This window comes from Tetrao urogallus (genome assembly GCF_951394365.1).
Source record: "Tetrao urogallus genome assembly, chromosome: 6".
Lineage (NCBI taxonomy): Eukaryota > Metazoa > Chordata > Aves > Galliformes > Phasianidae > Tetrao > Tetrao urogallus.
This window is the reverse complement of record NC_136819.1, coordinates 30740861-30759752: the sequence shown is the minus strand read 5'-3', so window position 1 is coordinate 30759752 and position 18892 is coordinate 30740861. Positions and strand designations below refer to the sequence as shown.

The window sequence follows — 18892 nt, the reverse complement described above, 5'->3', positions numbered from 1 at the left end:
TGGCACTGCTTAGAAACTAGCAATTTATTTTTGGTTGTGTGCAATGATTTTTTTCTTCTAAGGTTCTGGCACCACGTTGAGTAAATAACATGCATACTGTCTAAATACAGTGTGGGTATACAGTCACCAGAGAAATAAGAATAGTTTTGGAAGGAGTCATTCTGGTCACTTGAGGAAATAAGTGGTATTTTATAACTGTATTTTAAAAAATATTATATTGGCGGAATGTGGAGACTGAAAAGAAACATGCTTAAATAACATTGAGGTGGTAAAAGAAATGGGAAAAAAACAGCAAATATGAAGTCCAAGCTGACACTTGAAATTACACTGCATTAGTCTTCAGTTTGAATTCCCAACATTTTTTGTTTTGTGTCAGAGCCTTAATGTTATTGAAATAGCATGTTCTGTGCAATATTGCGCTTAGATATTTAGAGCAGCCCTTCCAAACTGCCTGCTGGAGTCAGGAGAAGTGTAATGCTTACAGCCCTCGCTTGAAGTCTGAGGCTTCTTCCAAACATAAGAGATACTGCTACTAAGCCGAAATGAACAAAATGAATGGCTACTGGTAAATAAATCTAAATGAATAAAATGAATGCAGACATTTATCATGTGCGTCGTAAGCTCCAGTATGTTAACAGTCTGTAGACAAACACATAAAACATTAGCTCCACGAGCAAATCCCTACGTACAACAGGAACCTCCTGTGACACTTTTCCACTCCAACAATTCCTTTTCCAGTCTCTAGTACTTTCTGAACAGCATCAACCAAAACTTACTCTCTCTGTGTGACTGGAAAGACCTAGTAACTCTAACAGACGTCTTGTGCAGCAGATGACACAATACCCTGAGCTTACGCTGAATCTCCAGGGGGCCCTTCCAGGGTTGGCACTTCACCATCTATCTGCCTACCAAGGACATGGGCCTTAGTTTCACATACATTGGCCGGGCAGTAGGACAAGCAGGAATTTTCAGTTCAAACAGTGATTCATCTTTACTGATAAAATAGGTTAAATGAGGGATATGACCGCAGCATTTCAAAAAAGGTAGAGGACACTGACTTCCTCATTTTTTTTATTCACAATTCTTCCCCTTTTTAATGCCTGAGCTTCCCGTTTCTGGTGGCCATCTTCCAGGCTCCCCACAGTGAAAGTCTCCTGAGATCTTCCCTCCCCAGTCTGTCTTGCTTGCTTTCACAAACAACACGAAGACTGTGGTATTTCAGGAAGGGAAAGGAGCATGGCAGGTCACTTTCTATCTTTTGGGTCTTGAGTTGACCCAGCAGCCCAAAGAGCTTGGAAGCAATAGAGTTGGTGGAAGATACCTGGGTCGTAAAGACTAAGGAAGGTATATAGGCTGGTAATTAGGTTTGGAATATGAATGCAGTTTTAAGGAACTTGATTATCTCTACTTTTTGCACTTCTTGAAGTTTTTTTTTTTGTTTTTTTTTTTTTTGTTTTTTTTTTTTTTTTGTGCACAATCAACATGCTTTTATCATACTGTTATCTCATGGTTCTTAATGTCATATTAAATTCTACTGTCCTCATATGTCCTTTTGCTATCATGATGGATGTAATGAATAAAAGATGGAGATTTATGACTGCTTATGTGTAATATCTACCAAAAATTCAGAATAATGTGAGAAGGTGTAATTTGAAATTACAGATGCATCTCTTTTAATCTGTATCTAAATATCAATTTATATTAGTTGCCTATCTTGTGCACTTATTTCATTACATTCGGACTCAGTGGATCAGTTCAGAGGTGCAGCGTGGCTGAGCTTGGAATGCTGTATTCAGATAACAGGTAGATACAGCCTGCACACTGTATTTTGGATGTGCATATGCAAGGAGTTGTACAGAGCTTCTGAGTCTGACAAAGGAAGATGTAGAATGGATGTCCTCTGATACTGCCGATAACTATGTCATAAATCCTAGCAAGGCATAAAATCATTCCTTCCACTTGTGTAAATCAGGAGGATCACTCTTAGTGTCAATAAGCTATGGGAAGGGAATGAGAACTGTTTAGTAGGGTGCATGAAGAAAGGAGCTGGAAAAAGTTGCATGCAATACTAAGTGAAATTCTGTATAGTTTTAGTGTCTGACTTTCAATCACAATATAGGAAAGCTTTTATCACTTGGTAATTTGGAAACTGCTTTCCAGCTGGTGAAAGCAAAGAGCTCATCTTTTATAAGTGTGCATTCATGCACGCACTCACGTTTCTTTTATGGAGCTGAAAATTTACTGCATACCTGATTCCTGTTGATATCTGAAATCCACAACTGTGCTTTATTTCCTCAACTTCCTCTCTATAGGATGGTCCGCACACTGTATGCCATCGGCGCTGTGTTTCTTCTGATGGGATTTCTGCTACCGACAGCAGAAGGCAGAAAGAGGAATCGTGGATCTCAAGGCGCTATCCCTCCTCCTGACAAGGATCAGCCCAATGATTCAGAGCAGATGCAGACACAGCAGCAGTCGGGCTCCAGGCATCGAGAAAGAGGAAAAGGCACCTCAATGCCTGCTGAGGAGGTGCTGGAGTCCAGCCAGGAGGCACTGCACATCACTGAGCGCAAATACCTAAAACGGGATTGGTGCAAAACTCAGCCCCTCAAACAAACTATCCATGAAGAGGGCTGCAACAGTCGCACCATTATCAACAGGTTCTGCTATGGCCAATGCAATTCATTCTACATCCCCAGGCATGTCCGCAAAGAGGAAGGCTCTTTCCAGTCTTGTTCATTCTGCAAGCCCAAGAAGTTTACCACCATGACTGTTACCCTCAACTGCCCCGAGCTTCAGCCCCCTAGGAAGAAGAAAAGAATCACCCGCGTGAAGGAGTGTCGGTGTATATCTATTGACTTGGACTAAGCCTAGAAGTGTGTTGTACTGATTGCACTCTGACTGTCCGCAATCATTGCCAATGTGAGTGAGTGGCATGAACTAGCAAAGCTTTGAGGCTGGGCGAAACTGAAAGGAACCCAGTGAATTACCTGAAAAACAACAGCTAGCCAAACAAAAAGAACACAATGGATGTAAGGGAAGAACAGGCACATGTGTGTAAGAGAGAAAAAGGGTGTATACAAGCAAATATATGAATGGTCACTCTGAAAAAAAAGAAAAAAAAAAAAAGGGTAGCAAATATTAAAAATCTACTTACCCACAGTGATGAATTAGGTTTCCTAGCGTATATTCACATTTTTGTCACTTACTGGAAAAGTGGAGCTGTGGCTTTTGCTAATGTTCACTTGCCATGCTATTTGCTTTTACTGTATTATGAGAAACATCAATGTGAGAGGACAATATATCTGAAAGCATGAGTCTATTAAATATGAAGTAGGAAAAACGCAGTTATGCCATAGCAAAAGCATCACTGATAATAGCAGCTTTATCAAGAGTTTGTAACATCCTTCTTCAGAAATATAACTGTAATACAAAGGCTGCTTTTGGAGAACAATGGGGAAGTGGGAGTGCTGAAAAGTCAGCATAGGTGGATGGAAAACAGATCCACAGCAAGTTAGAATGCAAAAGGCTAAAGTAAGTAGACAGGGGGAGCACAAAAGGGTATGGGAAAAGGAAAGATACTTAAATAGGAAGACACAGAGGAAGAGATATTGTCTTCTGTTTACGTTTTGCTTTAATTTATATACCTAGTCATATATTACATAAATTAAAGAGAAACTATATACGAGGCTATAAATAAACTTTTGAATTCTAATGTCTCTCTACATCAATCAAACCCATTTCTGTGCCACTAGATCCATCTGTTGTCTTGTATTTCTGATAGCAGTTATTCCTCATATTACATATATATGTATATGCAGTATCTTTTATTCATTGGTATCTATACGTACATACAATGAGTCTACAGACTCCATTGTGCCTATCTGAACTCTTTCCTCTTTTTCACACACATACATAGAAACGTACATACCGCAGCACAAAAATCTTGCTAAGCAAGATCAAGTACAGAATGGCAGTAATTTAGTACATAAAGAGCAAAGAAAAAATTAAAACAAGCATCATGTGACTGCAAATGTAATAACCACACAAGAGACAAAAGACACGACATTCATGACTAGTAAACATTGCATTGTTATTGTTATTTTAGCTTTGCCACAGGCATGCAGTTTGTTGAAAAAGAGATGCAGAACTTTGCCAGCAATAATCCTCTTTTTATATCTTTTACCACAGACTTGCATTTAAGCAGGATTTGGACTAAGTAAAGAGAATTTCCTGAAAATTAAGGGCTAACTCATTCCCCTTCTCATTGAGGGGGAAAAAACGCGTGAAAGGGGACACTACTTCCAGCAGCTCAATGAGTGTCACCTGGGAGATCAGCCTGTCTTCCCTCCTTCAGGATTTGGAGCACAAGCTGGATGTAGGGGGTAGCTTTTGGCAAGAGTGCGGGGAGTCTCATAGGAGAAGTCATTCCAGCAAGGTGGTCCCAAAGCCCTGGGGCTGACTGGAGAGCTACAGCCTGTCCAGCTGCACCTCGAAGTGGTTGCTGAGACAGGCATAGGGCACTGGCTTGGCAGGACACCTTCTGTTCAGGCACTGAAGGCCCTGTGGTGCTGCAGATCCTGCAGGCCTCCCTACGTCCACCTACGTGCCAACAAAAAGACCCCATTTTGCACCTTCAAAAAGGCATGGTTCTAGGCTCAAGTGTGGTGGGGCTTCAGTAGCCCAGGACACACTTTCCCCATCAGCAGCAAGACTTCTCTCCCCACAATCAGCGTAGCTGTACTTTCTCACACTAAAAGCCTCTCTCTCAGCCACAGGGTGATTATTTTGACAGGATTTCTGTCCATCAAGCTCTGAGAGAGACAATTCTGCTCTTAGTAACATGTCCAAAGGGTAAACCATACGGTGGCATGCCACAGATGCATAGGATGTGCAGTCGTTACATTAAAAGCCACAGATGTAACTGAATGTCTCATGCAATTACTGGCAATATCCTGCATCTCCGCAATTCATATATTTTTCCTCTGAAATCCACTGCTATGAGATCTATGTTTATCAGATTAAGAGATTGCAGCTCATTGGTTCATATTCTTAAAATGCATTTCACTTGGTGCACTCTCACTCCGCAGGTATGACACATTTCTTCGTGGATTTTAAAATCCAATTTTAAAATCTGGCATTACAGGAGGTAGATTTCCACTGTGTGGAATGTGAATAGTTAGAAAGATATGGATATTTAATGTTATTATTAATACAAATCCTCTTTCACTGATAATAGGCAGGGGTTGTTCTCCTTTAAATTAATTTTTTGAGTTGGTTTGCAGGTAACAGGGCCAACCTCAGCCTTTGCTGAAAGTTTTATACTCTGTAGTGTTTCTGTTCAATAAATGGGCACACCTTAAGAATGAAATTATTTCTTCATTTGAAGTCGATAGCAAAACACCCGTTACCTTTAACAGCAGTGGGATTTCATCCTAGGCTGCTATGTCCCTAATGTGAAGCATGGCTTTAGACATTACCGACTTCAGTGTTCTGAAGGGCAACTGATAAAAGTGTTACAAATTCTAATGTTCCAAACAGCCTGTGCACAGCTCACAACGGAGCTCCCCTGGAGGCAGATCCCCCTATAACTATGTAAATTTTATACAAAGAACTTTTATGAATTGCTAGTTATTGCCTGAGAGTAAGAAAGTTCTGCTAACTTGCAATTATACCAGATATTTAATATCAACCACAATATGTATTTAAATGTCTGCTTTATTCTAAAAACAATGGACCATATAACCTAAGGCTGCAGTATTGTCATGCTCGGTCTCACAAAGCAAAACTTGGTTTAAAATGAAGTTTTAATTATTTTGTAACTGAATGGAATTGGAATTTTTCTTCCCAGCATTTTGTACGTCATTTTAACTACTAGTAACAAATAAATAAAATATCTTGTCCAGTCCATGTCTATTGTTGTTTTTATTTTTTTTTTATTTCTTCCTTAAGTTTCCAGCTCTTTCTGGATCTGTTGTACTTTACTCTGACTTCTGTGGCTTCTCTTAATTATAAAAGGGCTTAGATTCTGACAATGAGGCACAGAGACGGGCAATGGCACCATCATTCAACATAACTACTTCAAAAAGTCTTTAAATGAGATCTGTCACTTCCCCCTTACCCTTGCACAATTTATAGAAGGAAAATCTCAATCTTTACTCACACTTTTCCCCTTGTAAACCATATAGTGACAGTTCAAAATATAAATCAAACTTGAATGGTTATAGAGGTGGAGCTGGACTCGACATGCTAGCCTCATATGTTACCTCAGCTTTGTGTCTATTCATCAGTGCACTTCCACATAAAACAAAACAAAACGAGAAAGAGTAGGGAATATCTTTGCAATGCAGAGCTCTCAGCAAGCCCTTGACATGGACAGAGAATTATACAGGAGTATAGGAGGATCTGTTGTTCGCTTTCACTGCCCCTAATATTCTCTGCCTTTGTAATGGAAGCTGCTCAGATTGGGACCACAGTCCCACAGATCTATTCTCTTTCCTTCCAAGGAGCAGCAATGACACAGATACAGTCCCACAAGTAGTCAGCACGTAGTGGCTTCCTGTAGCACACCCAGGTGACCAAGAGGTGAGCTGGCCAGCACCCATCCATGAAGGGCAGGTGACGGTAATGTTCTGCACAGTTTTATTTCATGAGCAGCCCTTGTGAAATAATGGAACTTACCACTCTGTGGCATACTGCTTCTTAGCGCAACTTAAAGGCTTTAGCTTTACTCTTTCTTTATTTCTGTCCATTCATTTATTCTCTTGTTCTTCTAAAATCTACTGAAAGGAAAATACTGCTTGTTATTTGTAAAAGGCAATTGACTTTTTCTGGTCTGAGATATGGATATAGTCGGATGTAATAAATTTCCATGAAGAGATGTGCAAATATATGTTCATATGAAGATTTAAAACAGAGAGAACAACCTCCTGGACTTACCTTTCTAATACTTTCTAATACTATGGCCTCATTATTTACATGCTAACAAGCTCAGGCTGTCATTATAATTTACATTTGGCCTACATACCAACTTTAAACTGAAGGTATGTCCACTGTGACATCCTGCATGCGTTATAGATACTACACTAATCAAAAGAAGATGAGAGGGAGAGAGGGAATCCATGCACCTTCCCTAGCTTTCACAGAAACAGATAGAAATAAGACTATTTCTTGCTCTCCTTTCAGTGAGGCAGGCAAGATCCCTGTTCTGGATTTGTGCATGTGCTCTGTAACCCATGTGCTGTGCAATAGATTTGCACATATGTGATCAGATTGAGGCATCAAGCACAAGCCAGGCTGGGCATACGTGAGACATCTGAGCAACACATGGCCATGATGGGTGCAGCATGCTTCAGATGGGTCCTTTTCTGGCTGCCTGTCAGCAGTAGTGCTTGGCCAGAAAAAGGGCACTGTGTCTGCAAAAGTGATGCAGAAATGTAACCTTGTAATTCATTTGCTCCTGGGCAAAAAATAAAGATAGACCAGAGAGCTGCCACTGTGGGGAGTGATGTTTTGTGCTGTCCAGTGTGCAAGTCTGACCTGGAGCAGTACTTTCAACAGATTTCTGAAAGGAGAAACTCCCAGTCACTGCCAGAGCCTGCAATGCTGCTTTGCTTAACCCAGTGTGACACAGACTGCTCCTTCTCTTTTTAAATAGCATGTGTCTTATTCAATCCAAAAAATAACCTCTTTTAGAAACTACTCCTCCAATTACTGAGATACAGAAGTCACTCAACACCATCAGCAGAAGGCCCCAAATAATTTCTGAGTGATTTTACTTCTCTGGGCAGCTGCATTAACCAAAGGACTGCAAAGGGGGAAGCTCCACAGTTTAACATTTCAGAAAATAAAAAGTATAACGAATTTAGTCAAAACATTGAATGTATCACTGCTACATCAGGCCTTGGCTTTAAGATATCAAAAAGTTTAACCATAATAAGCTTTGGATACCTTGCTTTTTTTCTTGTTTGTTGGCTGAGATTTAAACCACACGTACAGGCTATATACAGGTATGGTGACAAATCCCAGAATTGCAGATTTCTGATGCTACCTTGTAATGAAGCTTCATAAAAGCATCTGAAACTTGTCTGCACTGCCTGCCCATGAATGTAGCTGATGACTTGAGGGTGCCCTTTGACAATGTGTGGCTTCTGGCTGCCTGAATTCCATCCCAAGCTTTATATAGTCTGGGGCGATGAGGACAGAAATGTTAACTGCCACTTGCTCACTCTCTCAATACTTTCGAAAAATATTGAAAATAAAATTAATTGTCTGTCTCTTTCAAATGGCTGAGGGGCAAGATGTGAGGATCAAAGTATAAACTGACATAAAAGAAGAATGTTTGGGATCACATTAAAAAAAAAACAACAAATTTCTAAGTTGTGATAAGCAATAACCTTTCTATGCTGTGATACAGATGTAAGTCACATAGTTTGGGGATGAATCAAATCAGGAAGTTACACTGACTCTCAATAAAGTTCTGCAAATAAAATTTGGAATTACCATGTTTTCATTTCTTTTTTAAAGAATACCTTATGGAAACAGCTATATTCCAATTCATATTACACGAGATCAAAAGAACAAAGGTTAAAATAATATCTTCATCTCTAGAATAATTGAAAGCTATATCTTAACCTTTTGCCTAGTAATACTAATATGGATTCCAGCAAGAAAGGAATTGGAAAGAATTAATATGTCAGTTACAGCTCATGTGGGATACCAACGCTAAAATTCATTAATCATAATTTTATAGTTATTGCATGGCATCACTACAGAGCACTGTTAGTATTTTTTTTTTTTATTTTTTTAATAATGAATCTGCAGACCATTATATTGTTTTTCTTTCAAGTTAAACTTTACTGAATTTCTACATTTTGTAATTAATTTGTTGAGGACTAGAATCAGGTGCAGTCATTTTTATATCTAGAAGAAGATACATATTCTCAATCTTACCTTGCCTTGGCATGTTCTTCTATCCAGGGAATAAAAAACTGTGCTGTATAGACATAGCATACATGTATTTTTCTCTGTAAAAAAAGGCATTGAAAGGTACTGAAAGTCTGAAAAATATACATCCGCTATTTTTGTAAAAGTATGGCCCAGTGTGCCAGGCTTCTTAATAATGTACTGTATGGGTTATAATCATAAAATAAAGTCAACAGTGAAAACACAACAGTAAGCATGAAGAATTTATGTTTTGGGGAGGGATAAAGGGTTGTGTGTAATCAGTAAAGACTACTTAATGGCAATGATGAAGACTGGCTGAACCTCTCTCCTTAGGATGTGAAGTACCTTGAATGTCCCTTAGGAAACAGATGTGCATGAGGAATACATATTTTCATTTTTGTTGTTCATTTGTTTCGGCTTCAAATGAATGAAGGGGGTCAATTTTGGGAGCTAAGTTAAATCTAGCAAATAAAAAAGAGAAAGAAAACTATATGTGCAATGGAAAGATCTTACCAAGTGGATCTAAATCCTATGGTAGGTAATTTGATCTAATTTTTGCAGAAAGGCAAATGCCAGATGTTTGCTCCACTTTGATCTTAATAACACTTAAGGCTGCAGACAATAAGATTGGTTTAAAATTTATTGTCTCTTTGATTTCTCCATTCTAATGCGTTTTAAATTCTTTACACAAGACAGATCTATATATAGGCAACTGGGGTGGCATCAGAAGCATTGTATACTTAAGACATTCTTGAAAACCTCAGTGTGGAACAGTGTTTGCTGTTTTATGCATCAAAACAAAGCCAGATTTTATACAAGCAACGTTCAATTTTCTTCTTATTATAATGTCTCTTTTTATTTTGCATATGAAATTCTGACTTGCATCTGTGGCACAGCTCCTTATATGCTTTTATCTTTCAATAACCTTATTAGAAGTCAAGACAATATATTAAATCAACATTAAGCAGCAGGAGTTGAAAGAAAAGTTAATCCCTTCCCTTGCATTGGGAGTGTACTCCATGTAGATCTTCAATTTCACCTTTAAGTAGCATTTAGGATTCTTTGTCTACAGAATATGTTTTAGAAGAATGGACTCAAGAATGGCCTTCGAGGAACCAAACATCTAGGAGGTCTTGCCTTCAGTTTGGATCCTCAGGACCCGAAGGAGGCCATTGCTCTGTGAATATGATAATAATAAGAAGCGTAAGGCTACTTAGTAAGTGCTCTCAGGTTTCTAGCAGAGTGTCTTATATATTTATTATTACTGAGGAACGATGACAAGCAAGTGAGACTGGGAACAAACAGTAGAGAAAAAAGCAATGATTAAAAGGAAACAAATGAAAAAAAAGTTGTGGTATGCAGCCTGAATATGTTATCGTAATTCTCTGGCATAGTTCAGAGCCATCTGTCCCTCAGATCCGTGCATGATGTCTTTAAACAATTGTTTTCATTCTGCTCAGCCCAGTAGTCTGAAAGTTCAAAAAGTCAATTTTCCTCTGAAGGAAATTCTGACTTCTTCTGATGATGAAAGTGCCAGTGCTCAGCAAACTGATTGGACAGATGCCCTGGCAGATTTATTTCAACTAGTAGTGTAGAAGGGTTATCAGAAGTCGAGGGCCTCCCCACTCCTCTATCACAAATTTTAGTTCTCACAACAACATTCTTCATAAAACAGAAGAGAACTTCCTTTATTTAGAACCCAGTATTTTCATTCATTACCAGGAACAAAACACTATACAGCCATGTATAATAATAAATATTCTCTTCTTATCACATTACCTTGACAAGTGAAAAGACTTCCAGTTTCCTTACCCTAAGGGAGAATCTGGGCAAATGAAAAATCTCCTCCAGGGAGAATTGCCTTAGATTCGGATGTATCTTCTCATCTTTTCTTCATCATCTTTGTCTCATCCCCGGAATGAAAATGTCTTTAATGCAGTTTACTGTCTTTATTCATCACAAGTACACTGAAGTACTGTTTGCTAAGTCCATGGCACCTCTGGTCAATCTTCTCTAAGGCAAGCTATACCGTCTGTACCATTAGAAAAGACTGGACAACTAAGTCACACAGAACATAGAGGTTTAAATGGCATTTGATTTCAATTAAGAGGAGTGCTTTCTTAAAGAGGCAAGATGTTATAAGACTCCGACAACCTTTTGCAACACCAGCCTTTGTCATCATAATTGAAAGGTGTGCAAATGCTACCCCGTGAAACTTAATGGAAGCCCCACAAGGAAAGATTTTAGTCTCAACATTTATCTTTACCAACACATGGAGCCACCTTGATCTGTTTTTACTGTTGTGAAAAAAGAAGGTAGTGTCTATTTCACAGGATAGGATAGGAAGTAAGAGTCAGCGTGATGGATGGTGGAAAGAAACAGAGGGCAAGAGGAAAGAAATATGTGCATCAGGTACTGATCTTAAAGATGAAGTCTAGTCTGCTGTCAGAATGTGTATAGCTTATTAATAACAGGAGTGATGTATTGGCATTACTGTGAAAGTAGGAGTATGCTCAGTTTGAGAAAACGTATTGCGTAGTCACATAAAAGACATCTGGGAAGGGTACAGCTTATATTTGTTAGATATTTATTATCTAAATTATCTATTTTCTATTGTTATCTGTTTAATATTTATTGATATTTGTTGAGACTACACAAGAACAAATCAAATACAAATCAATTCCTATGGGAATATTTACTCACTTTAAGTTCTTTACTGAGCAGATTGCACTGCCATCTTTATCAAATCTGTCATATTCACTTCCTAGGAGTTTATCTGCATGCCAGTGTGGCAGAGAGATCTCAGATAGGCTTTACATTTACCAAGAATAATTTAAATGCAAAAGCTCAATGTTTGTTCTTTATCTAACATCAGTGGGTAAGATAAACATTACTTTTTGCCCAATATAGGGAAAAACAAGTGTTATCAGGGAATTTTTCCTTTAATTTTCTATGAAAATTACATTGTTTTATTGAGTGTTCCAAAATCTAGGAACATTACTTGACTCTCTCCAGCTCTCTTTCTGCTTAACTTGCTTGTCCCACCAAGTTGCTCAGTTTCCATCTGGGTCTGATATATTGAAAGAAGTAAGAAAAAAATCACTTGGTGAGGTGATGTGTGGAAAGGATTTTTATGCTGAGGAGAGTCCTCTGCAGCGTGGGTATAGGTGCTACCTATACCTCTTGCCCTTGCAATAGAATGAATTCATGGAAAATGCAACAACATAAATGTATCTGCAGTACGTCTTGTAAGTTCAACAACTTCCTGCTGAAATCTGTCACTGTCTGTGCCAATACTACCAACTTTTCCTGGGAAGCAATCTGGTTTATTGCTCTATTTCTAGATTTTTTTGGATAATCTTTAAAAAATGCTTCATTCAGTGTTGCAGTTCTTGCTTAATTGAAGCACCTAAGTCTCATCTTCTGTGACTTCCAATAAAATAAGTTGTTCTTTGATCTGTTATTTCTTTTGTAAATAAAATTAGCACTGAGCACCATGTTTTGGTTCTGGATTTTTCAGATTTCTGAGGCTTGCCTTTGATTAGTTTGCTACTGAACAGCACATTGACTGATAGCTTTGGAAATTGCTTCTGTGGACTGTGCTTGTAAGAATAAGCTAAAACTGGAATTTGTTCATGTGGAGTGCTACAAAGGAGCAACAGGCTGTAGGCTTTCATCAGAGCTTCTTGTTGGCCAAAACAAACTGGAAGCTGGGATGGCAGTTCTAATTTCTCTAGTTTCTGCCTTAGTCTGTATGGCCTTGCATAAAAATCTAACCTTTTAGCACAACCTTGAGCAAGACTTGTTTTTTGCAGAATGTAGAAGCTGCCAGAGCTTATCTATGGGGCTGTGCTTGGGGAAGGACATCTATAATGTAAGACCTGGAGTGCTTATTACCCTCTGAGTTGAAATCGGATGTTACTCCCTGAGGCACAGGTCAACATGTCCGTCACGCATAGATGAGACTGTCTGCTCCTCTCAGTTGGAGAGGGATGTTATTTTCTTAAGGAGCAGGATGTTATTCCTAGAGGTCTGCCCCTTGATAGGGTCAAGAGTAATATTTTATGGCTAATGTTTATGATTAATTTTGGCTGTGGCCTTTCCTTTCAGAATTTCTGTGGTGTCAGTTCAAATTGGTAAGGGGGAAGCCTGACAAGGTTAAAGCGTGAACCATATACTCACTTTTCCTTCCAAAGTAAATACTACAACAACAATGCACATGGGAACCAAGCAGCACATTCCTAAATCAAACCAGAAGATTAACGCAAGGAACTAAAACAGTAGGATTCAAGAGGGTGTGCTTCTGCCCTTCTTTTTCTTTTTTTTTTCTTTTCAATCCAAAGGATACATTTTCAGAAGGATGTCTTGGGAATTTGCTCAACACAACCCAACGAGCAAAAAAGGCAGATTGGCATCAAATTTCTTGTGCTCACACTACTTAAAAATTAATATTGTCTTTGTCCCTTTTCCCTCAAAAAATGTCCATTAAAGTAAGGTGAATGATTCTCAGCTGTTCAATGCTGTTTAAAGGAAAGAACATGCTAGCATCACAGTGTGATGCAAGTTTATTTTGAATGTACGTTAATCTTGCTTTTGGAAAATATCCAGATTTTCTTCCTGGCTTTGTATAGGAACTTTAGCCTCATATGCAAGCCATTCTCTTTTTATGAATCTTAACTCTCTTCCCAGCTTCTGGAAACTCTGATTTCTCTTCACATTTTTCAATAATGCAATTTGTTCAGAATAAACTTGCAGATGGATTTGGTTTGATACTTTAGAAGATATTTAAGACTAAAGACATGGGAAATTTCTTTTAAAATATCAGGACATTCTTTTTGTTATCAGGACATGGTGTGTGAGAAGAAAGAAATGAGTAGAAAAAAAACATATTCTTATGGTATTGTGAAAATATAAAAAAATATGATATTACATGTAATCTGTAAAGATGATGACTTCAGAAGCTCGTAGGTCAGAATCTTACCTTTAATTGTCCATTGTAGTTTTTGCATTTGAAATACATCATCAAAGCAAAGAGGAAAAAAATTGCATGAGAACTGATGATGACTTTAAGTCGGGCTAAAAGGGCAAAATTCATGCGATGAAATACCTCTTTTCTCTGTTTCTCTTTACACTAGTAACTAATTTCTGTAGTCAGAGGATGCATTTGGCATGCTTTCCTTCTAAATTCAAAGAACTTAAAAAAATTCAAATTTTTAAAATTACTGAACTTCAGTCTCTAAGAATAATGTACAGGGAATTTATACATCTCAAAAATTAAAAGCATACTGTGATAATTAAAACCCTATTATCCCATATCATGAATGCATGTTCTCCCCTGAACATCTGCATCGTACTATCTCACAAAGAAAGGGTGCTTGTGACTGCTTCGAGTCGCATATAAAAGTAGCACTGCCAGCCTTCATCAATACCTCAATGGAAACCAAAGATTCTCAAATTAAAAAAAAAAAAAAAAAAGGGTACAACACATTTCTGTTTGCTGCATAACCAACAAATGGCACAAAATACTGCTATAGTTTCTATAAGCAGGATAGGCAAAGAAAATGTTCCAACAAAATTTGCCTCATTTTTGGGGTTGATAAGGGAAATGAAAGATAGAAAAATTGAACCAACATTTTAAAAGGTTTCCCTTAACTCACATTTATGGACCTTTGAAGCTCACTTCATACGGCCATTCATGGCTCAAGCTTTTCATTAAGGCATTAACTTTAAATTCTACTGCTTTGCAGTTTACATAATTGTACAATACTTGGTGTTACTGGCATTATTTTGACTAGTTATGAATCATACAATGTCCTTGCCTCTGTGACTAGTACAGTCTAAAAAAAAAAAAAAAAAATTGAGCACTGGTACAAATACTTGTAAGTTTGACCCATAATCTGGCTGAGAAATTTGCATATCTATTAATGGGGACAATTTCATAAATCATTGCCAATGCTTTAATCATACTTTGAAGTCTTGGCATTTACAGTTTGAATATACTTCATTATTAGTAACAAACACATGTTGGAAATGGACAAATGCATATTCATGTAGCATGGATTTCTTAAACAGGGAGACAGAAAGCCAGATAAAATACTAAAAGGAAACAGTGTAAAAGGGAAAAAAAGAGAAAGAAGTAGACTTATAACATACTGTGATTGAAAAAATTATCCTTCACTCACCCCTCACATTCTTTTTAAGGAGTTGCAGAGGGTTTTCATGAATGCCCAGCATGCTTAAACAAGTTTCACTGAGAAAGAATAAGTTGTAAAAGTCAAATCACCACTCATTTCTTCTGAGGCTGTCTTCAGCTGCGATCTGCAAAGCTTTAGTTTTTCTCAGAGACAGACACAGGGTATTCTAAGACCAAACTTAAACATTCCTAATTTAAGCACGTAGGAACTACCTGCGCAAGAACAACTGGTAGTATCATTTCCTACAGGGTTGCTCCGAAAGTAATGCCTCCTATATTATTATACTGGCTTACAGTGTCAGAGGATGATGTTGGTGGTATGGCAGTAGAGGCTGAACCTTCCCACCAGCACTGTTAAATTTTGCTGCAGTTTGACAGATAGCAGCAGAGGGCAGTCTGACCAAATGGCATCTGACATGGAAGTGCGTATGAAGCAAAGCAGTGGCATTGAATTCTTCCACTTGGAAACAATTGCATCCATTGACATTCACTGATGTTGATGGAGACTGAACAGTGGATGTGAGCACAGTGAGGTTGGGGGTAGTGTGTTTCAGCCGTGGTGTCAGCAACATGAAAGATAAATCATGTTCTGGACAGCCATGTAGATTTCTAAGAGTATGGTATGCAGGCTTTCTTTCATTGCTGGTGAAAATGCACAGTAATGGTGATGACTGTTGAAAATAATGTTTTTTAGCTGAGAATCTGCTCTATCAAATAGCATTATTGTGCTCTTTGTATCTGTTGAATTTTCCATGGAAATAAAGAGGAAGCATTACTTTCAGAGTGTCTGATGCATAATCTCTGTGTAAGTAACTTATGTGCATCCAGAAGAGGGCCACAAAAATGATCTCAGGGATGGAACACCTCCCCTGTGAGGACAGGCTGAGAGAGCTGGGGCTCTTCAGCCTGGAGAAGAGAAGGCTCTGGGCGGGAGACCTGAGAGCTGCCTTTCAGTGTCTGAGGGGTCTATAAGAAGAAAGGGAACAGACTCTTTACTGGGGTCTGTTGTGACGGGACAATGGGAGATGGTTTCAAACGAAACAAGGGGAGATTTAGATTGGACATAAGGAGGACATGTTTTACAATAATGGTTACAATACAACAAGGTATTGTAACACATTGCCCAGTGAGGTGGTAGAAGCCCTGTCCTGAGAGATAATTTAAAAATACTTCCATATGAATATGAAACAGTGCATCTCTGAAATTACTGAATTGTGTAAATAATATATGCCTATTAATTAAAAGCAGACAGTATGTATTATAACCTTTAACAGCAGTCTAATTTCATTCTGTATTTATGAAATAACACTTTTAAATAACTTTAAAGCTGAAATACAATAACAAATAATGAAGAATTCTACAACATAACAAACATAACAATTTATATCTGATGACAGCTTTCCATATTGAGAAGAGAAGCATTTATGCTCAGCTTTGATGCTATTATATAGGTTTATTCTTGGAACTTCACTTTATCTGATGTATTTACTGTGTGGTACTTTCTCAGAATAACAGACACAGCACAATGGCAAATACTGCTCTTTGGCTAGATCTCATCAGATATTGAAAAAATGCTACATACCATGAAGCTTGACAGTTCAAGAGCATTTGTATTCCTACCCTTCTTTTAGACCTGAGGGTAAAATTTAGGTTCTTGATGAACACTAGGTCATGTGAATAAAGAAGAATCTGGCATTTGACATCTCGGTGTAGCAGTAGAATTCCAAGCTAAGATGCTCATAATGTCTCTTCAACAGTACCTCATTTTACTACATTAAATGATCAAGAAACTAGACAATAAAAAGAGAATGAAGAGACAGTGAGTGTCCCTCTAAGTTGGATTGCTTTGGCTTAGTTAATTTGAATTAGGGTGATCTAACTCGTTACAGGTTCTTTAACTATTCAGTGTCTATCTATATATTTCTAACATTCTCAGCTCTGTGCTGAGAGGGATGAATTTAAGCATCTCTCATATTTTCCCAATACATGTGTATCCCTTCTCTTCTACAGAAAGCTAATTGTAAACAGTTCTTCACATTTGGTTCATATCTAAATCTTGGTGATTATTTCCATCTAGCATCTCCAATTAATTTACATAACTGTGTTCTTGTCTGAATTCTCGGTACAGTATTCTCTTCTGTGATGAGAAGTGCATCTTTTCAAACAAAAAACACTGGTTTGATCATATCACTATAGATCTGTTGAGTATCTCCACTGATTCCTTCTCTTAACTTGAGTTTTATAATGATTTTCAAGGTCCCTCATAGAGTATCTTGTACGATCTGTTGACACGATCACTCCAACCTCTGATTGGCTAACAATTTTTAAACAATATGCTGTTCTTAAAAATATCTAAAAATAAATAACTTTCTCTCCTTTTTTTCTCTTTCTTTTTCTCTTTTGATGTGTGATGCCAAAACCCCCTCAAAATGGTTGAAGTATTTGGCTTTTCAGAAAGTTGCCTAGCATCCTGACAAAGATGCTGCCAGTTCTGTACTCCCTCAATGATCAGTTGCTCAGGTACTGGGTAAATTACTCTATAATTTTATCCTTAAGTTGGTGCTGTTTCCTATTCTAACAGTAGAGAAAGTAGAAAAAATGTCTGCAATGATCTACAATAAGATTTCCTAGACTATCAGTATAGAGTAGTACATGTAACATTAAAATACAGGTAAAATGATAACGTAATTTACATTGTGATTTTTTTTTCCTTAGATAATAGAACCTACGTATTAGTGTCTGAAGACATGAAAGATACCTCCTTTGTGACAGTATTTTAACACATATTTTTTGTGGGCACCATACTTTGAATTCTTGAAAGTCATTTAAGTGCTTTTCAATATTATGCATTTAGAAATGGTAAAAAGTTGCCAAAGGTAGCATGAGAACTAAAGGAAATCCACATCCCCAGAAGTGTGTGCAAATTGTCTGTGGCACAACCTCCCAAAATATTTATTAAAAGAACTTCAAAAACTTTACATCTGTAGAGATTATTTTATTACTTATTTTACTTATTTTAATTCTTTGCAGATCTCCAAAATAATATGAATCTTTTAAACAAGTGCACAGAATGTACAATATTGACTGGATCAGTAGAGTAAATAAAGAAAACATTATTGTGACAGAGATATTTAAACAGAGAAACCTACAGTACCTCAGTAATAAGTTTTACATACAAATTTTAAATACAATTGACAGGATGAAGGAAAACACTGAGGAGGAAAATATGGTCTTTTATTTACAGATAATGTTTCCTCAAGAACTTAGTTTAAAAATAAATACTCCATTCCATTACAATAACTTTTACAAAGTTAATCATGTGCACGTTTTGTTTTTGAGAAAATTAAACTTTCATTTACATAGTAAACAGACACACACACATACGCAATTACAAAGTGAAGAAGGAAAAAAGCACCTTAATCTATTAACTTATTCTTGGATATTTATGTTACATTTAGCTGAGAACTACTCAAAGGACTTCAATTCCTGAAAATAAAATACTAAACCATGCTACTACTCTGTTATTTTTGCAGTACATTTTGTGGGATGAAAAGTGCAAAGTTGAGCTTAATTCAAATGACAGCAAATATATTAATGCTGAGTGTGTATGTAACATACGGGCAAAACTATGATTTTATTAAAGTAAATCACATGCAGACACGAGAGACTAATCCCTGTGAAACTTGCTGGGCACATACGGAATATTAATAGCACTGCTAGAGAATTTGCCATTTTGCTATATCTTCAAAGAGA

The 18892-nt window shown here is 37.5% G+C and overlaps 1 protein-coding gene across 1 annotated transcript; it reads left to right on the top strand.

The window, feature by feature from the left end:
• Nucleotides 1–2313: 2313 nt before the first annotated feature.
• Nucleotides 2314–2868, top strand: GREM1 (gremlin 1, DAN family BMP antagonist; the record flags this gene model as incomplete). The annotated part of the gene is made up of 1 exon (XM_079537927.1): nucleotides 2314–2868. The coding sequence occupies one exon, from the start codon at nucleotides 2314–2316 to the stop codon at nucleotides 2866–2868; it is 555 nt and encodes a 184-aa protein (XP_079394053.1).
• Nucleotides 2869–18892: the final 16024 nt, after the last annotated feature.